The sequence below is a fragment of the Cuculus canorus genome, unplaced genomic scaffold, assembly GCF_017976375.1.
Source record: "Cuculus canorus isolate bCucCan1 unplaced genomic scaffold, bCucCan1.pri subtelo1, whole genome shotgun sequence".
NCBI lineage: Eukaryota > Metazoa > Chordata > Aves > Cuculiformes > Cuculidae > Cuculus > Cuculus canorus.
In genome coordinates, this window is record NW_026527860.1 from 940,978 (window position 1) to 958,951 (window position 17,974).

At 53.7% G+C, this 17,974-nt stretch overlaps 1 protein-coding gene across 1 annotated transcript; it reads left to right on the plus strand.

Moving 5' to 3' along the window:
* Positions 1-9,438: 9,438 nt before the first annotated feature.
* On the plus strand, positions 9,439-17,591 carry LOC128850870 (acrosin-like). Its single transcript, XM_054055886.1, has 5 exons — positions 9,439-9,563; positions 15,614-15,879; positions 16,141-16,286; positions 16,768-17,028; positions 17,133-17,591. The coding sequence occupies exons 2-5, from the start codon at positions 15,663-15,665 to the stop codon at positions 17,589-17,591; spliced, it is 1,083 nt and encodes a 360-aa protein (XP_053911861.1). The 5' UTR covers positions 9,439-9,563; positions 15,614-15,662.
* The last annotated feature ends 383 nt before the right edge of the window (positions 17,592-17,974 follow it).

Genomic DNA, 17,974 nt, shown 5'->3' on the forward strand with positions numbered 1-17,974 from the left:
CAACTGCTTGTCCATGCTCGGCGTCCAGCCCGTCCCACAGCCCTGTGACTCTGCCCGTATGGCCCATCCCACGTTCTCCACAGCCCGTAGGTCCAGGCACCAACCCCGGAACATCCCTCTGCCCCACAGCCAGGGTCCCTGCGCAGAGAAAAGAGAGAGCCCTGCCTTATAGTCCCACAGCCACCTCCCCAACCACGTTCTGTCGGCTCCAGCGCCTGAGCAGAGCCTTTCTGTGCAAGAAACACAGCTCTGGCAGCTGCCGGGAGAGAGCAGGAGCCAGCCCTGCTCCCTCTCTCCGTCTGCCTTCCAGGAATGTCCCAGTGTGGCACGTGGTAGCTGGTACCATCTGTCTTCTTTGGATTCTATTTCGAGTCCATTCTGTCTAGGAATAAATAGTTTTCGCAGCAAACCCTGCATCAGCCTCATTCTGTACCCTGGGCAAGGCGAGCACTCCAGGCCTGGTCCCTGCACAAGGGAAGGAGGGCACAAAGGCAAAGACTCGCTCCAAAAGGCGAACCCGTGCATGCTGTGAGAGGAGGGAGAGAGTGCAGCAGGAGGGAATAGTGGTCCCGGGGGCTGGAGGTCTCAGGTGCTCTTGCCCCAAAATGGGTTTTCTGCCTGTAAAATTGGTGTTCTGGCCCCGAAAAATCAGTGTTCTGACCCCAAAATGTGGGGTTCTTGCGCAGAAAATGGGTCTTCTTGCTCCCCAAAATCAGTGTTCTAGCCCCAGCTAGGGGCCTGCGGGCACTGAGCAGAGCAGGGATCCAAGCCAGGGGTCTGGGAATGGGGCTGTGTCCCAAAAAGGGGTCTTGTGGCACCAAAGATGGGATTTCTGGACCCCAAAATCTGTGTTCTGGCCTCAAAAATGGCACTTCTGGCCCTAAAATTTAGTGCACTTGCTCAAAATTGGTTTTCTGGTCCCCTCAAAATCCATGTGCTGTCCCCAAAACTGTGTGTGCCGTCCCCAAAAATCACTGTTCCTGCCCCAAAAATGGGAGTTCTGGCCCCCAAAATCAGTGTTCTATGCACAAAAATGGGAGTTGTGGCCCCAAGAATGGGAGTTGTGGCCCAGCCAGAGGGCTGTGGACACTGAGAAAAGCAGAGATCAAAGGCAGGGCTCTGGGAATGGGGGCTGTGTCCCAAAATGTGCCTTCTGGCCCCCAAAATGGGAGTTCTGATCCCCAAAATCAGTGTTCTAGCCCTAAAAATCTGAGTTGTTGCCCCCAAAATCCGCTTCCAGCATCAAAAATGGCAGTTCTGGCCCAAAATTGTGGTGTTCTGCTCCTAAAACTGGTGTTCTGGCCCCAAAAATCAGTGTTCTGGACGAAAAAAAAAAAAAGGCAGTTTTGGCCCCCGAAAAGGCAGGTTTGGCCCCACTCAGGGAGCTGTGGGAACTGAGGAAAGGAGAGGTCAAAGCAGGGAGGGTCCCCTCCCTGCCCAAAAGCATTGTGCCCCCCCAAAGCCGTGTTTTGGCATCAAAAACACTGCTCTGGCCTCAAAAATCAGTGTTCTGACCCCAACATTTGGTGCTCTTGCCCCAAAATGGGTTTTCTGCCTGTAAAATTGGTGTTCTGGCCCCAAAAGAAACGGTTCTGGCCCTGAAAAATCAGTGTTCTGACCCCAAAATGTGGTGGTCTTGTGCAAAAAATGGGTGTTCTTGCCCCCCCAAATCAGTGTTCTCGTCCCAGCTAGGGGCCTGCGGGCTCTGAGCAGAACAGGGGTCTAAGCCAGGGGTCTGGGAACGGGGCTGTGTCCCAAAAAGGGGTCTTGTGGCACCAAAGATGGGATTTCTGAACCCCAAAAGCTGTGTTCTGGCCTCAAAAATGGCACTTCTGGCCCTAAAAGTTAGTGCACTTGCTCCAAAATGCATGTTCTGGACCCCTCAAGATCCATGTTTTGTCCCCAAAAGTCACTGTTCTGGCCACAAAAGTGAGTGTTCTGATGCCAAATAGTGGTGCTCTGGACCAGAACTAGGTGTTCTGACCTCAGAAATGAACATCCTGCCCCCCAAAATGGGAGTTCTGATTCTAAAAAATCAGTGTTTTAGCCCTGAAAATCTGAGTTCTGGCCCCAAAAATCCCTGTTCTGGCCCCAAAATGGGAGTTCTGGCCAAAAATAGTGGTGGTCTGGTCCTAAAACTGGTGTTCTGGCCGTAAAACCTGGTGCTCTTGCCCCAAAATGGGTTTTCTGGCTTTACAATTGTTATTCTGGCCCCTGAAGAAAGGATTCTTCCCACTAAAAAATCAGTGTTGTGGCCCAAAAGTCGGTATCGTTGTGCAAAAATGAGTTTTTATGACCTCAAAAATCAGTGTTCTGACCCCAACCATGGCACTGAGCAAAGGAGGGATCAAAGCCAGGGGTCTGGGAATGGGGGCTCTGGGCCCAAATATCGGTCTCCTGGCCCGAAAAACGGCACTTCTGGCCCTAAAACTCAGTGCTCTTGCTCAAAAATGGGTGTTCTGCCCCACTCCCCCAAATATGCTTGCTCCGTTCCCAAAAATCACTTTTCTGGCCCCCAAAATCAGTGTTCTGATGCCAAATATTAGTGCTCTGGACAAAAACAGGTGTTTTGGCCTCAAAAATCAATGTCATACGTTCCAAAATGGGAGCTCTGGCCACAAAATTCGATGCTCTGGCCACAAAAATGGGAGTTCTGCGCCCCAAAATTTTAGTCCTGGCCCAGCCAGAGGGCTGTGGACACCGAGAAAAGCAGAGATCAAAGCCAGGACTCTGCGAATGGGGGCTCTGGCCCCAAAAGGGGTCTTCTGACCCCCGCAGTGGGAGTTCTGATCCCAAAAAAACGAGTGTTCTACCCCTAAAAATCTGAGTTCTGGCCCCAAGAATAGGTGCTCTGACCTAAAAATGGGTGTTCTGGCCCCAAAAATGCGTGTTCTGGCCTTAAAAAATGGGAGGTCTGGCTCCCAGAGTCTGTCTTGTAGCCCTAAAAATGGCAGTTCTGGCCCCAAAGAGTGGTGGTCTGGTCCTAAAACTGCTGTTCTGGCCACAAAGATTAGTGTTCTGGCCTATAAAAAAAATGGGAGCCTGCCCCCCCCAAATGGCAGGTTTGGCCCCCCAAAATGGCAGTTCTGGCCCCACTCAGGGGGCTGTGGGAAATGAGTAAAGGAGAGGTCAAAGCCAGGGGTCTCTGCCCCCCCAGTCATCCCCCCTCCCCCGCAAAGTGTTCTGCTCCCCAGATCAGTGTTGTGTCATCAAAAATCAGTGTCCTAAGCCTGAAAATATGAATTCCGGCCTCAAAAATCAGTGTTCTGAGCCCAGCATCTGGTGCTCTTGCCCCAAAATGGGTTTTCTGCCTGTAAAATTGGTGTTCTGGCCCCAAAAGAAAGGGTTCTGGCCCCGAAAAATCAGTGTTCTATGCAGAAAAATGGGAGTTCGGGCCCCAAAAGCCTGTATTGTGGCTCCAAGAATGGGAGTTGTGGCCCAGCCAGAGGGCTGTGGACACTGAGGAAAGCAGAGATCAAAGGCAGGGGCCTGGGAATGGGGGCTGTGTCCCAAAATGTGCCTTCTGGCCCCCAGAATGGGAGTTCTGATCCCCAAAATCAGTGTTCTGGCCTCAGAAATGGCACTTCTGGCCCTAAAGGTTAGTGCACTTGCTCCAAAATGGATGTTCTGGACCCCTCACTATCTATGCTTTCTCCCCAAAAATCACTGTTCCTGCCCCAGAAATCAGAGTTCTGACGCCAAATATTGGTGCTCTGGACCAGAACTAGGTGTTGTGACCTCAGAAGTCAACATCCTGCCCCCCAAAATAGGAGTTCTGGCCCCAAAATCAGTGTTCTATGCACAAAAATGGGAGTTCTAGCCCGAAAAGTCTGTATTGTGGCCCCAAGAATGGGAGTTCTGGCCCCAAAAATCCACTTCTGGCATCAAAAGTGGCACTTCTGGCCCTAAAACTTAGTGCACTTGCTCCAAAGTGCATGTTCTGGACCCCTCAAGATCCATGTTTTGTCCCCAAAAGTCACTCTTCTGGCCACAAAAGTGAGTGTTCTGACGCCAAATATTGGTTCTCTGGACCAGAAATAGGTGTTCTGACCTCAGAAATCAACAGCAGTTCACAGTACGGCCCATCTGCCCTCCCAGCATCACGTGTTGTGGGCGGGCAGGGGGTTTGCCACTTGTCTTTCCAGAAGGATCTGTCCTCGTGGTCCAGCGGCCGAGGGAGGAGGCACAGCACTGTCCCTCTGCTGAACCCCACACCACAGAGAAGCTGCTGCCACCAAAGAAAGAAGACAGTGGACCCCGTGACTGCCAGAACTCAGGTACCGATACGTTTGGATCTCCAACGCCCCTGCAGACAGAAATGCTGAACAGCCTGTTTATTACACAGGGATCAGAGCCAGGGCTCTGGGAATGGGGGCTCTGGCCCAAAAAGGGGTCTTGTGGCCCCCAAAATGGGAGTTCTGGGCCCTAAAATGCGTCTTGTGGCCGTCAAAATCCGTGTTCTGGCCCCAGAAGTCAGTGTTTTGGCCCCTGTGCGGTGTGGGACGGCGGCAGCCGCCAGGTCTGCCCTGCTCCGGGGACAGTGGCCGATACTACCCGGTTCCGGAGCGGACGGCGGTGTTGGCCAGGTCTGCCCGGCACTCGGGGGCCGTTCGCCAGGTCTGCTGGGCTCTCGGGGGCCGTTCGCCAGGTCTACCCGGCACTCGGGGGACGGCCGCCAGGTCTACCCGGCTCTCGGGGGACGGTCGCCAGGTCTACCCGAAGACGAAGTGGCGCACAGGTCGTTCCAGCGGTTCCGTCGGATTTTTTTTCTTGCTTCTCCGAAATCGTTCACGGCGGGGCGGGTGCAAGAGCGGTTCGGACTTTGGCCCACGCTCTCCAACGCGGATCGCACCCGAAGGGGAGTCGAGCGAGCCGCGACTTTCCGCTGGTCCTGGAGATCATTCACGGAGGGAAGCACTGACGCCGCCGGGCCACCCCCCGCCAAAGTCGCTGTGACTCGCGGAATAACGACACCCCGTGGGCTCAGAGTGAGGTGCAGGTATGCAGCCGTGCCCGGGGTGCGAGGGGGATTTGTCCAACAAGCTTGCACACCAAGCGTCAAAGCCGACGCGTAGTTTTTGTGCTAGATTATATTACAATTGGGTTGACATACACAGTCGTGAATTTTCGGGACCCAAAATGGCTCTTCTGGCTCCAGAGGTGGGAGTTCTGGCCCCAAACCTCACTGTTCTGGCACCACAAATCGATATTGTGGCCCCCACAAAAAAGGATTTCTGATGCCAAAACGCAGTGTTCTGGCCCCCAGAATGGTGCTTTGTCCCCCAAATCAGTGATCTCGCCCCAATACTGGGACTTTGGAGCCAAAAATCAGTAAATTGGCTCCACAAATTGCAGTTCTTGACGTCAGAATTGGTGCTCTGGCCCCAAAAATCAGTGTTCTGGCCCCAGCCATGGGAGTTGTGGCCCCAAAAATCAGTAATCTGGTGCCAAAAATCAGTGTTCTCAATCTTAAAAATCGGTGTTGTGGCCCCAATATCAGTGTTGTGGCCCCAATAATGGGGGTTCTACCCCCCAGAATCCATCTTGTAGCCTCAAAGATGGCAGTTCTGGCCCCAAATATTGGTGGTCTGGTCCTAAAACTGGTGTTGTGGCCATAAAACCTGGTGCTCTTGCCCCAAAATGGGTTTTCTGGCTTTAAAATTGCTATTCTGTCCCCAAAAGAAAGGGTTCTGGCCCCCCAAAAATCAGTGTTCTGACCCAGACCTCGGTTCTCTGGGCACTGAGCAAAGGAGGGCTCAAAGGCGGGGGTCTGGGAATGGGGACTCTGGACCCCAAAATGGGAGTTCTGATCCTAAAACTCAGTGTTCTAGCCCTGAAAATCCGAGTTCAGGTCCTAAAAATCCGTGTTCTGGCCCCAAAACGGGAGTTCTGGCCCCCAGAATCAATCTTCTAGCCTCAAAGATGGCAGTTCTGGCCTAAAACAGTGGTGTTTTGGTCTGAAACTTGTGGTGTGGCCATAAAATCTGGTGCTCTTGCCCCAAGATTACTGTTCCTGCCCCAGAAATCAGAGCTCTGACGCCAAGTATTGGTGCTCTGGACCAGAACTAGGTGTTCTGTCCTCAGAAGTCAACGTCCTGCCCCCTAAAATGGGAGTTCTGGCTCCAAAATCAGTGTTCTATGCACAAAACTGGGAGTTCTGGCCCGAAAAGTCTGTATTTTGGCCACAAAAACAGGAGTTATGCGCCCAGTAATTTTAGTTCTGGCCCCAAGAATGGGAGTTCTGATCCCAAAAAACCACTGTTCTAGCCTTAAAAATCTGAGTTCTGGCCCCCAAAATCAGTGTTCTGATTCCAAAATGGGTGTTCTGGCCCAAAAGATGGGTGTTCTTGCCCCCCAAAATCAGTGTTCTCGTCCCAGCTAGGGGCCTGTGGGCACTGAGCAGGGCAGGGATCCAAGCCAGGGGTCTGGGAATGGGGCTGTGTCCCAAAAAGGGGTCTTGTGGCACCAAAGATGGGATTTCTGAATCGCAACAGTCTGTGTTCTGGCCTCATAAATGGCACTTCTGGCCCTAAAAGTTAGTGCACTTGCTCCAAAATGCATGTTCTGGACCCCTCACTATCTATGCTCTCTCCCCAAAAATCACTGTTCCTGCCCCAGAAATCAGAGTTCTGACATCAAATATCGGTGCTCTGGACCAGAACTAGGTGTTGTGACCTCAGAAATCAACGTCCTGCCCCCCAAAAAGGGAGTTCTGGCTCCAAAATCAGTGTTCTATGCACAAAAATGGGAGTTCTGGCCCGAAAAGTCTGTATTTTGGCCACAAAAACGGGAGTTATGCGCCCAGTAATTTTAGTTCTGGCCCCAAGAATGGGAGTTCTGATCCCAAAAAACCACTGTTCTAGCCTTAAAAATCTGAGTTCTGGCCCCCAAAATCAGTGTTCTGATTCCAAAATGGGTGTTCTGGCCCAAAAAATGGGTGTTCTTGCCCCCCAAAATCAGTGTTCTCGTCCCAGCTAGTGGCCTGTGGGCACTGAGCAGAACAGGGGTCCAACCCAGGGGTCTGGGAATGGGGCTGTGTCCCAAAAAGGGGTCTTGTGGCACTAAAGATGGGATTTCTGAACCCCAAAATCTGTGTTCTGGCCTCAAAAATGGCACTTCTGGCCCTAAAAGTTAGTGTACTTGCTCCAAAATGCATGTTCTGGACCCCTCAAGATCCATGTTTTGACCCCAAAAGTCACTGTTCTGGCCACAAAAGTGAGTGTTCTGATGCCAAATAGTGGTGCTCTGGACCAGAACTAGGTGTTCTGACCTCAGAAATGAACATCCTGCCCCCCAAAATGGGAGTTCTGATTCTAAAAATCAGTTTTTTAGCCCTGAAAATCTGAGTTCTGGCCCCAAAAATCCCTGTTGTGGCCCCCAAATGGGAGTTCTGGCCCAAAACAGTGGTGGTCTGGTCCTAAAACTGGTGTTGTGGCCATAAAACCTGGTGCTCTTGCCCCAAAATGGGTTTTCTGGCTTTAAAATTGTTATTCTGGCCCCTGAAGAAAGGATTCTTCCCACTAAAAAATCAGTGTTGTGGCCCAAAAGTCGGTATCGTTGTGCAAAAATGAGTTTTTATGACCTCAAAAATCAGTGTTCTGACCCCAACCATGGCACTGAGCAAAGGAGGGATCAAAGCCAGGGGTCTGGGAATGGGGGCTCTGGGCCCAAATATCGGTCTCCTGGCCCGAAAAAACGGCACTTCTGGCCCTAAAACTCAGTGCTCTTGCTCAAAAATGGGTGTTCTGCCCCACTCCCCCAAATATGCTTGCTCCGTTCCCAAAAATCACTTTTCTGGCCCCCAAAATCAGTGTTCTGATGCCAAATATTAGTGCTCTGGACAAAAACAGGTGTTTTGGCCTCAAAAATCAATGTCATACGTTCCAAAATGGGAGCTCTGGCCACAAAATTCGATGCTCTGGCCACAAAAATGGGAGTTCTGCGTCCCAAAATTTTAGTCCTGGCCCAGCCAGAGGGCTGTGGACACCGAGAAAAGCAGAGATCAAAGCCAGGACTCTGCGAATGGGGGCTCTGGCCCCAAAAGGGGTCTTCTGACCCCCGCAGTGGGAGTTCTGATCCCAAAAAAACGAGTGTTCTACCCCTAAAAATCTGAGTTCTGGCCCCAAGAATAGGTGCTCTGACCTAAAAATGGGTGTTCTGGCCCCAAAAATGCGTGTTCTGGCCTTAAAAAATGGGAGGTCTGGCTCCCAGAGTCTGTCTTGTAGCCCTAAAAATGGCAGTTCTGGCCCCAAAGAGTGGTGGTCTGGTCCTAAAACTGCTGTTCTGGCCACAAAGATTAGTGTTCTGGCCTATAAAAAAAATGGGAGCCTGCCCCCCCCAAATGGCAGGTTTGGCCCCCCAAAATGGCAGTTCTGGCCCCACTCAGGGGGCTGTGGGAAATGAGTAAAGGAGAGGTCAAAGCCAGGGGTCTCTGCCCCCCCAGTCATCCCCCCTCCCCCGCAAAGTGTTCTGCTCCCCAGATCAGTGTTGTGTCATCAAAAATCAGTGTCCTAAGCCTGAAAATATGAATTCCGGCCTCAAAAATCAGTGTTCTGAGCCCAGCATCTGGTGCTCTTGCCCCAAAATGGGTTTTCTGCCTGTAAAATTGGTGTTCTGGCCCCAAAAGAAAGGGTTCTGGCCCCGAAAAATCAGTGTTCTATGCAGAAAAATGGGAGTTCGGGCCCCAAAAGCCTGTATTGTGGCTCCAAGAATGGGAGTTGTGGCCCAGCCAGAGGGCTGTGGACACTGAGGAAAGCAGAGATCAAAGGCAGGGGCCTGGGAATGGGGGCTGTGTCCCAAAATGTGCCTTCTGGCCCCCAGAATGGGAGTTCTGATCCCCAAAATCAGTGTTCTGGCCTCAGAAATGGCACTTCTGGCCCTAAAAGTTAGTGCACTTGCTCCAAAATGGATGTTCTGGACCCCTCACTATCTATGCTTTCTCCCCAAAAATCACTGTTCCTGCCCCAGAAATCAGAGTTCTGACGCCAAATATTGGTGCTCTGGACCAGAACTAGGTGTTGTGACCTCAGAAATCAACATCCTGCCCCCCAAAATAGGAGTTCTGGCCCCAAAATCAGTGTTCTATGCACAAAAATGGGAGTTCTAGCCCCAAAAGTCTGTATTGTGGCCCCAAGAATGGGAGTTCTGGCCCCAAAAATCCACTTCTGGCATCAAAAGTGGCACTTCTGGCCCTAAAACTTAGTGCACTTGCTCCAAAACGCATGTTCTGGACCCCTCAAGATCCATGTTTTGTCCCCAAAAGTCACTCTTCTGGCCACAAAAGTGAGTGTTCTGACGCCAAATATTGGTTCTCTGGACCAGAAATAGGTGTTCTGACCTCAGAAATCAACAGCAGTTCACAGTACGGCCCATCTGCCCTCCCAGCATCACGTGTTGTGGGCGGGCAGGGGGTTTGCCACTTGTCTTTCCAGAAGGATCTGTCCTCGTGGTCCAGCGGCCGAGGGAGGAGGCACAGCACTGTCCCTCTGCTGAACCCCACACCACAGAGAAGCTGCTGCCACCAAAGGAAGAAGACAGTGGACCCCGTGACTGCCAGAACTCAGGTACCGATACGTTTGGATCTCCAACGCCCCTGCAGACAGAAATGCTGAACAGCCTGTTTATTACACAGGGATCAGAGCCAGGGCTCTGGGAATGGGGGCTCTGGCCCAAAAAGGGGTCTTGTGGCCCCCAAAATGGGAGTTCTGGGCCCTAAAATGCGTCTTGTGGCCGTCAAAATCCGTGTTCTGGCCCCAGAAGTCAGTGTTTTGGCCCCTGTGCGGTGTGGGACGGCGGCAGCCGCCAGGTCTGCCCTGCTCCGGGGACAGTGGCCGATACTACCCGGTTCCGGAGCGGACGGCGGTGTTGGCCAGGTCTGCCCGGCACTCGGGGGCCGTTCGCCAGGTCTGCTGGGCTCTCGGGGGCCGTTCGCCAGGTCTACCCGGCACTCGGGGGCCGTTCGCCAGGTCTACCCGGCACTCGGGGGACGGCCGCCAGGTCTACCCGGCTCTCGGGGGACGGTCGCCAGGTCTACCCGAAGACGAAGTGGCGCACAGGTCGTTCCAGCGGTTCCGTCGGATTTTTTTTCTTGCTTCTCCGAAATCGTTCACGGCGGGGCGGGTGCAAGAGCGGTTCGGACTTTGGCCCACGCTCTCCAACGCGGATCGCACCCAAAGGGGAGTCGAGCGAGCCGCGACTTTCCGCTGGTCCTGGAGATCATTCACGGAGGGAAGCACTGACGCCGCCGGGCCACCCCCCGCCAAAGTGGCTGTGACTCGCGGAATAACGACACCCCGTGGGCTCAGAGTGAGGTGCAGGTATGCAGCCGTGCCCGGGGTGCGAGGGGGATTTGTCCAACAAGCTTGCACACCAAGCGTCAAAGCCGACGCGTAGTTTTTGTGCTAGATTATATTACAATTGGGTTGACATACAGAGTCGTGAATTTTCCGGACCCAAAATGGCTCTTCTGGCTCCAGAGGTAGGAGTTCTGGCCCCAAACCTCACTGTTCTGGCACCACAAATCGATATTGTGGCCCCCACAAAAAAGGATTTCTGATGCCAAAACGCAGTGTTCTGGCCCCCAAAATGGTGCTTTGTCCCCCAAATCAGTGATCTCGCCCCAATACTGGGACTTTGGAGCCAAAAATCAGTAAATTGGCTCCACAAATTGCAGTTCTTGACGTCAGAATTGGTGCTCTGGCCCCAAAAATCAGTGTTCTGGCCCCAGCCATGGGAGTTGTGGCCCCCAATATCAGTAATCTGGTGCCAAAAATCAGTGTTCTCAATCTTAAAAATGGGTGTTGTGGCCCCAATATCAGTGTTGTGGCCCCAATAATGGGGGTTCTACCCCCCAGAATCCATCTTGTAGCCTCAAAGATGGCAGTTCTGGCCCCAAATATTGGTGGTCTGGTCCTAAAACTGGTGTTGTGGCCATAAAACCTGGTGCTCTTGCCCCAAAATGGGTTTTCTGGCTTTAAAATTGCTATTCTGTCCCCAAAAGAAAGGGTTCTGGCCCCCCAAAAATCAGTGTTCTGACCCAGACCTCGGTTCTCTGGGCACTGAGCAAAGGAGGGCTCAAAGGCGGGGGTCTGGGAATGGGGACTCTGGACCCCAAAATGGGAGTTCTGATCCTAAAACTCAGTGTTCTAGCCCTGAAAATCCGAGTTCAGGTCCTAAAAATCCGTGTTCTGGCCCCAAAACGGGAGTTCTGGCCCCCAGAATCAATCTTCTAGCCTCAAAGATGGCAGTTCTGGCCTAAAACAGTGGTGTTTTGGTCTGAAACTTGTGGTGTGGCCATAAAATCTGGTGCTCTTGCCCCAAGATTACTGTTCCTGCCCCAGAAATCAGAGCTCTGACGCCAAGTATTGGTGCTCTGGACCAGAACTAGGTGTTCTGTCCTCAGAAGTCAACGTCCTGCCCCCTAAAATGGGAGTTCTGGCTCCAAAATCAGTGTTCTATGCACAAAACTGGGAGTTCTGGCCCGAAAAGTCTGTATTTTGGCCACAAAAACAGGAGTTATGCGCCCAGTAATTTTAGTTCTGGCCCCAAGAATGGGAGTTCTGATCCCAAAAAACCACTGTTCTAGCCTTAAAAATCTGAGTTCTGGCCCCCAAAATCAGTGTTCTGATTCCAAAATGGGTGTTCTGGCCCAAAAGATGGGTGTTCTTGCCCCCCAAAATCAGTGTTCTCGTCCCAGCTAGGGGCCTGTGGGCACTGAGCAGAACAGGGGTCCAACCCAGGGGTCTGGGAATGGGGCTGTGTCCCAAAAAGGGGTCTTGTGGCACTAAAGATGGGATTTCTGAACCCCAAAATCTGTGTTCTGGCCTCAAAAATGGCACTTCTGGCCCTAAAAGTTAGTGTACTTGCTCCAAAATGCATGTTCTGGACCCCTCAAGATCCATGTTTTGACCCCAAAAGTCACTGTTCTGGCCACAAAAGTGAGTGTTCTGATGCCAAATAGTGGTGCTCTGGACCAGAACTAGGTGTTCTGACCTCAGAAATGAACATCCTGCCCCCCAAAATGGGAGTTCTGATTCTAAAAATCAGTGTTTTAGCCCTGAAAATCTGAGTTCTGGCCCCAAAAATCCCTGTTGTGGCCCCCAAATGGGAGTTCTGGCCCAAAACAGTGGTGGTCTGGTCCTAAAACTGGTGTTGTGGCCATAAAACCTGGTGCTCTTGCCACAAAATGGGTTTTCTGGCTTTAAAATTGTTATTCTGGCCCCTGAAGAAAGGATTCTTCCCACTAAAAAATCAGTGTTGTGGCCCAAAAGTCGGTATCGTTGTGCAAAAATGAGTTTTTATGACCTCAAAAATCAGTGTTCTGACCCCAACCATGGCACTGAGCAAAGGAGGGATCAAAGCCAGGGGTCTGGGAATGGGGGCTCTGGGCCCAAATATCGGTCTCCTGGCCCGAAAAATGGCACTTCTGGCCCTAAAACTCAGTGCTCTTGCTCAAAAATGGGTGTTCTGCCCCACTCCCCCAAATATGGTTGCTCCGTTCCCAAAAATCACTTTTCTGGCCCCCAAAATCAGTGTTCTGATGCCAAATATTAGTGCTCTGGACAAAAACAGGTGTTTTGGCCTCAAAAATCATTGTCATGCGTTCCCAAATGGGAGCTCTGGCCACAAAATTCGATGCTCTGGCCACAAAAATGGGAGTTCTGCGCCCCAAAATTTTAGTCCTGGCCCGGCCAGAGGGCTGTGGACACCGAGAAAAGCAGAGATCAAAGCCAGGACTCTGCGAATGGGGGCTCTGGCCCCAAAAGGGGTCTTCTGACCCCCACAATGGGAGTTCTGATCCCAAAAAAACGAGTGTTCTAGCCCTAAAAATCTGAGTTCTGGCCTCAAGAATAGGTGCTCTGACCTAAAAATGGGTGTTCTGGCCCCAAAAATGTGTGTTCTGGCCTTAAAAAATGGGAGGTCTGGCTCCCAGAGTCTGTCTTGTAGCCCTAAAAATGGCAGTTCTGGCCCCAAAGAGTGGTGGTCTGGTCCTAAAACTGCTGTTCTGGCCACAAAGATTAGTGTTCTGGCCTATAAAAAAAATGGGAGCCTGCCCCCCCCAAATGGCAGGTTTGGCCCCCAAATGGCAGTTCTGGCCCCACTCAGAGGGCTGTGGGAAATGAGGAAAGGAGAGGTCAAAGCCAGGGGTCTCTGCCCCCCCAGTCATCCCCCCTCCCCCGCAAAGTGTTCTACTCCCCAGATCAGTGTTGTGTCATCAAAAATCAGTGTCCTAACCCTGAAAATATGAATTCTGGCCTCAAAAATCAGTGTTCTGAGCCCAGCATCTGGTGCTCTTGCCCCAAAATGGGTTTTCTGCCTGTAAAATTGGTGTTCTGGCCCCAAAAGAAAGGGTTCTGGCCCCGAAAAATCAGTGTTCTATGCAGAAAAATGGGAGTTGGAGCCCCAAAAGACTGTATTGTGGCCCCAAGAATGGGAGTTGTGGCCCAGCCAGAGGGCTGTGGACACTGAGGAAAGCAGAGATCAAAGGCAGGGGCCTGGGAATGGGGGCTGTGTCCCAAAATGTGCCTTCTGGCCCCCAGAATGGGAGTTCTGATCCCCAAAATCAGTGTTCTGGCCTCAGAAATGGCACTTCTGGCCCTAAAAGTTAGTGCACTTGCTCCAAAATGGATGTTCTGGACCCCTCACTATCTATGCTTTCTCCCCAAAAATCACTGTTCCTGCCCCAGAAATCAGAGTTCTGACGCCAAATATTGGTGCTCTGGACCAGAACTAGGTGTTGTGACCTCAGAAATCAACATCCTGCCCCCCAAAATAGGAGTTCTGGCCCCAAAATCAGTGTTCTATGCACAAAAATGGGAGTTCTAGCCCCAAAAGTCTGTATTGTGGCCCCAAGAATGGGAGTTCTGGCCCCAAAAATCCACTTCTGGCATCAAAAGTGGCACTTCTGGCCCTAAAACTTAGTGCACTTGCTCCAAAACGCATGTTCTGGACCCCTCAAGATCCATGTTTTGTCCCCAAAAGTCACTCTTCTGGCCACAAAAGTGAGTGTTCTGACGCCAAATATTGGTTCTCTGGACCAGAAATAGGTGTTCTGACCTCAGAAATCAACAGCAGTTCACAGTACGGCCCATCTGCCCTCCCAGCATCACGTGTTGGGGGCGGGCGGGGGGTTTGCCACTTGTCTTTCCAGAAGGATCTGTCCTCGTGGTCCAGCGGGCCAAGGGAGGAGGCACAGCACTGTCCCTCTGCTGAACCCCACACCACAGAGAAGCTGCTGCCACCAAAGAAAGAAGACAGTGGACTCCGTGACTGCCAGAACTCAGGTACCGATACGTTTGGATCTCCAACCCCCCTGCAGACAGAAATGCTGAACAGCCTGTTTATTACACAGGGATCAGAGCCAGGGCTCTGGGAATGGGGGCTCTGGCCCAAAAAGGGGTCTTGTGGCCCCCAAAATGGGAGTTCTGGGCCCTAAAATGCGTCTTGTGGCCGTCAAAATCCGTGTTCTGGCCCCAGAAGTCAGTGTTTTGGCCCCTGTGCGGTGTGGGACGGCGGCAGCCGCCAGGTCTGCCCTGCTCCGGGGACAGTGGCCGATACTACCCGGTTCCGGAGCGGACGGCGGTGTGCGCCAGGTCTACCCGGCACTCGGGGGCCGTTCGCCAGGTCTACCCGGCTCTCGGGGGGGGGACATTCGCCAGGTCTACCCGGCTCTCGGGGGACGGTCGTCAGGTCTACCCGAAGACGAGGTGGCGCACAGGTCGTTCCAGCGGTTCCGTCGGATTTTTTTTCTTGCTTCTCCGGAATCGTTCACGGCGGGCCGGGTGCAAGAGCGGTATGGACTTTGGCGCACGCTCTCCAACGCGGATCGCACCCAAAGGGGAGTCGAGCGAGCCACGACTTTCCGCTGATCCTGGTGATCATTCAGGGAGGGAGGCACTGACGCCGCCGGGCCACCCCCCCGCCAAAGTCGCTGTGACTCGCGGAATAACGACACCCCGTGGGCTCAGAGTGAGGTGCAGGTATGCAGCCGTGCCCGGGGTGCAAGGGGGATTTGTCCAACAAGCTTGCACACCAAGCGTCAAAGCCGACGCATAGTTTTTGTGCTAGATTAAATTACAATTGGGTTGACATACACAGTCGTGAATTTTCCGGCCCCAAAATGGCTCTTCTGGCTCCAGCGGTAGGAGTTCTCAGGTAGGCTCAGTGCGTGTTGTTGGGGGCAGAGATGCCCAGCCAGGATCCTGGCCAGGGATTGTGAGTGTGCAGAAGGTCCGGGAGAAGCACGTCTTTCACGCGTGTGGAGGGTCCCTCATCCACCCGCAGTGGGTGCTGACGGCAGCCCACTGCTTCGTCAGTAGCCAGTAAGGAGGAGCAGGGAACAGGGAGAGCCCCAAAACCCCAGCACAGGCCCAGCGTGCAGCATCACGGGCGACTCCCAGCCCGCTTCCTTGCAGTGCACCCAGAAAAAAGGATGCGGTCGTGCCGCTGCATCCCAGATGCCTCCATCCCCACAGTCCTTGTGGCTCAGGCATGTTGGGGCATAGATGCCCCACAAGCTTTCCTCTTGCCCTTGGCAAGCAGGAGGCAAGGAGCTGCTGGGCTGCTCCGGCGCGTGCCTCTGCTGCCTCTCACCCCTCTCCCCTCTGCTTTCCAGGGATGTCCCAGCGTGGCGCGTGGTGGCCGGTACCACCTCCTTAACTGACATGGGCCCAGAGACACAACACAGCTACGTCAGACAGATCATCATTCACGACGACTACGATACCACCACTCAGGCGAAGGACATCGCTCTGATGGAACTCCACGAGCCTCTCCAGTGCACCCCCTACGTGCAGCTCGCCTGCGTGCCTGACTTCTCCCTGCAACTCCGGCAGCTGAGAAACTGCTATGTTGGTGGCTGGGGGGTCACCACGGCCAGATGTGAGTTCCCCAAAAGTATTTCTATGGCGGGTGCAAGCTGGGAACGCTGGGCAGATGGGCTGGGTGTCCTGACAGCAGAGGCAGGAGCCAACATCAGTCTGCAGAGTCATCTGTGTCTGGGGAGATGGGAATGAGCTGTCAGCCAAAGCAGGGTGGCAGGAAAACACCACGATGCCTGTGTGGACGCAAAGCCAAGCCCTAGGGAAGGGAGGAAGGGAAGTGGCAGCAGCTGCCGGGTGCTTATTCCTGTCTTGCCCACAGCTGGAGGACTACCCCCGTCGCTGCAGGAGGCCAAGGTCCCCCTCATTGACCTTCAAGTGTGTAACAGTAGCGGGTGGTACCATGGGGACATCCACCCCCACAACCTGTGTGCGGGCTATCCGCAAGGAGGCATCGACACCTGCCAGGTAGGAGCATGATCCCACTCCCGCCCCAGCAGCACCAGCAGCCCCAACACAGCTGCCCCAATCTACCCCACTGCCTGCTTCGCCCAGCAAGTCCCCCTCCCAACGCTGGCTCCCCATCGCTCCTGAGCTCACCTCCTGCTCTCCAACTGCTTGTCCATGCTCACCGTCCAGCCCGTCCCACAGCCCTGTGACTCTACCCATAAAGCCCATCCCACGTTCTCCACAGCCCGTAGGTCCAGGCACCAACCCTGGAACATCCCTCTGCCCCACAGCCAGGGTCCATGGGCAGAGAGAAGAGAGAGGCCTGCCTTACAGTCCCACAGCCACCTCCCCAACCACGTTCTGTCGGCTCCAGCACCGGAGCAGAGCCTTTCTGTGCAGGGAACACAGCTCTGGCAGCTGCTGGGAGAGAGCAGGAGCCAGCCCTGGCGCTGACAGAGCCCCCAGCACCCCCTGAACCTACTCTTCTCTTTCTCTGCAGGGGGACAGCGGGGGTCCTCTGGTCTGCCAAGATCCCCATGCTGACCACTTCTGGCTGGTGGGAGTGACCAGCTTTGGGGTAGGCTGTGCCAGAGCCCGTCGGCCGGGGATTTACGCCTCTACTCAATACTTCCGCCAGTGGATCCTGACCCAGATGGCGATGCCCTCATCGGAAGCAGCAGCTGCAACAGCAGAAAGTCATTTTAGCACCGAGTTGAACCCCATTGAGGCACTCCAGCCAGTTCCTATACGGCCTCTGGCAGTATATACGGTCTCTCTGGCAGCTGCAGGGAGAGAGCAGGAGCCAGCCCTGGCACTGACAGAGCCCCCAGCACCCCCTGAATCTTCTCTTCTTCTTCTCTGCAGGGGGACAGCGTGGGTCCTCTGGTCTGCCAAGATCCCCATGCTGACCACTTCTGGCTGGTGGGAGTGACCAGCTTTGGGGTAGGCTGTGCCAGAGCCCGTCAGCCGGGGGTTTACGCCTCTACTCAATACTTCCGCCAGTGGATCCTGATCCAGATGGCGATGCCCTCATCGGAAGCATGGCACAGTAGGCTGTGCCAGAGCCCGTCGGCCGGGGGTATACATCTCCACACGCACTTCCAGAACTGGATGCTGACTCAGATCACGCGGCACTCAGTTAGAGCAGCCAATGAAACGGAACACGCCTGGAGCCACATTCCCACCCCATCAAACTCTGTGGAGGCGCCTCAAACAACGGAGCCAAGTTATTTCAGCTCCTGCCTGAAGGCACTCAACAAGCTGCTGGACTTCTTCACTCAGCTGCAGGAGTTCCTGCGGGTCCTGAAAGGCGGAAGCACCTGAGAACAGGGGGAAGAGGATGCAGGACAGGCTGCATCGGCCCACAACCATGTCCTTCTGGGGCAATGCCTGCTGGCTCCAAAGGCAGCCTCAGGGGCCCAGATCTGCTGGATCCTGCCCTCACACCTCAAGTTGCCCATCCATACCTACGGCAGATGGTTCTGTTTGCTTAGGATTCTGTTTCTAGTCTACAAGGCTCTCCAGTGCAGCCCCTACGTGCAGCTGCCTGTGTGCCCGACTTTTCACTGCGACTCTGGGAGCTGAGAAACTGTTCTGTTAGCAGCTGGGGCGTCACCACGGCCACATGTGAGTTCCCCAAAAGTATTTCTATCCTGGGTGCAAGCTGGGAACCCTGGGCAGGTGGGCTGGGCGTCCTAACACTTTGA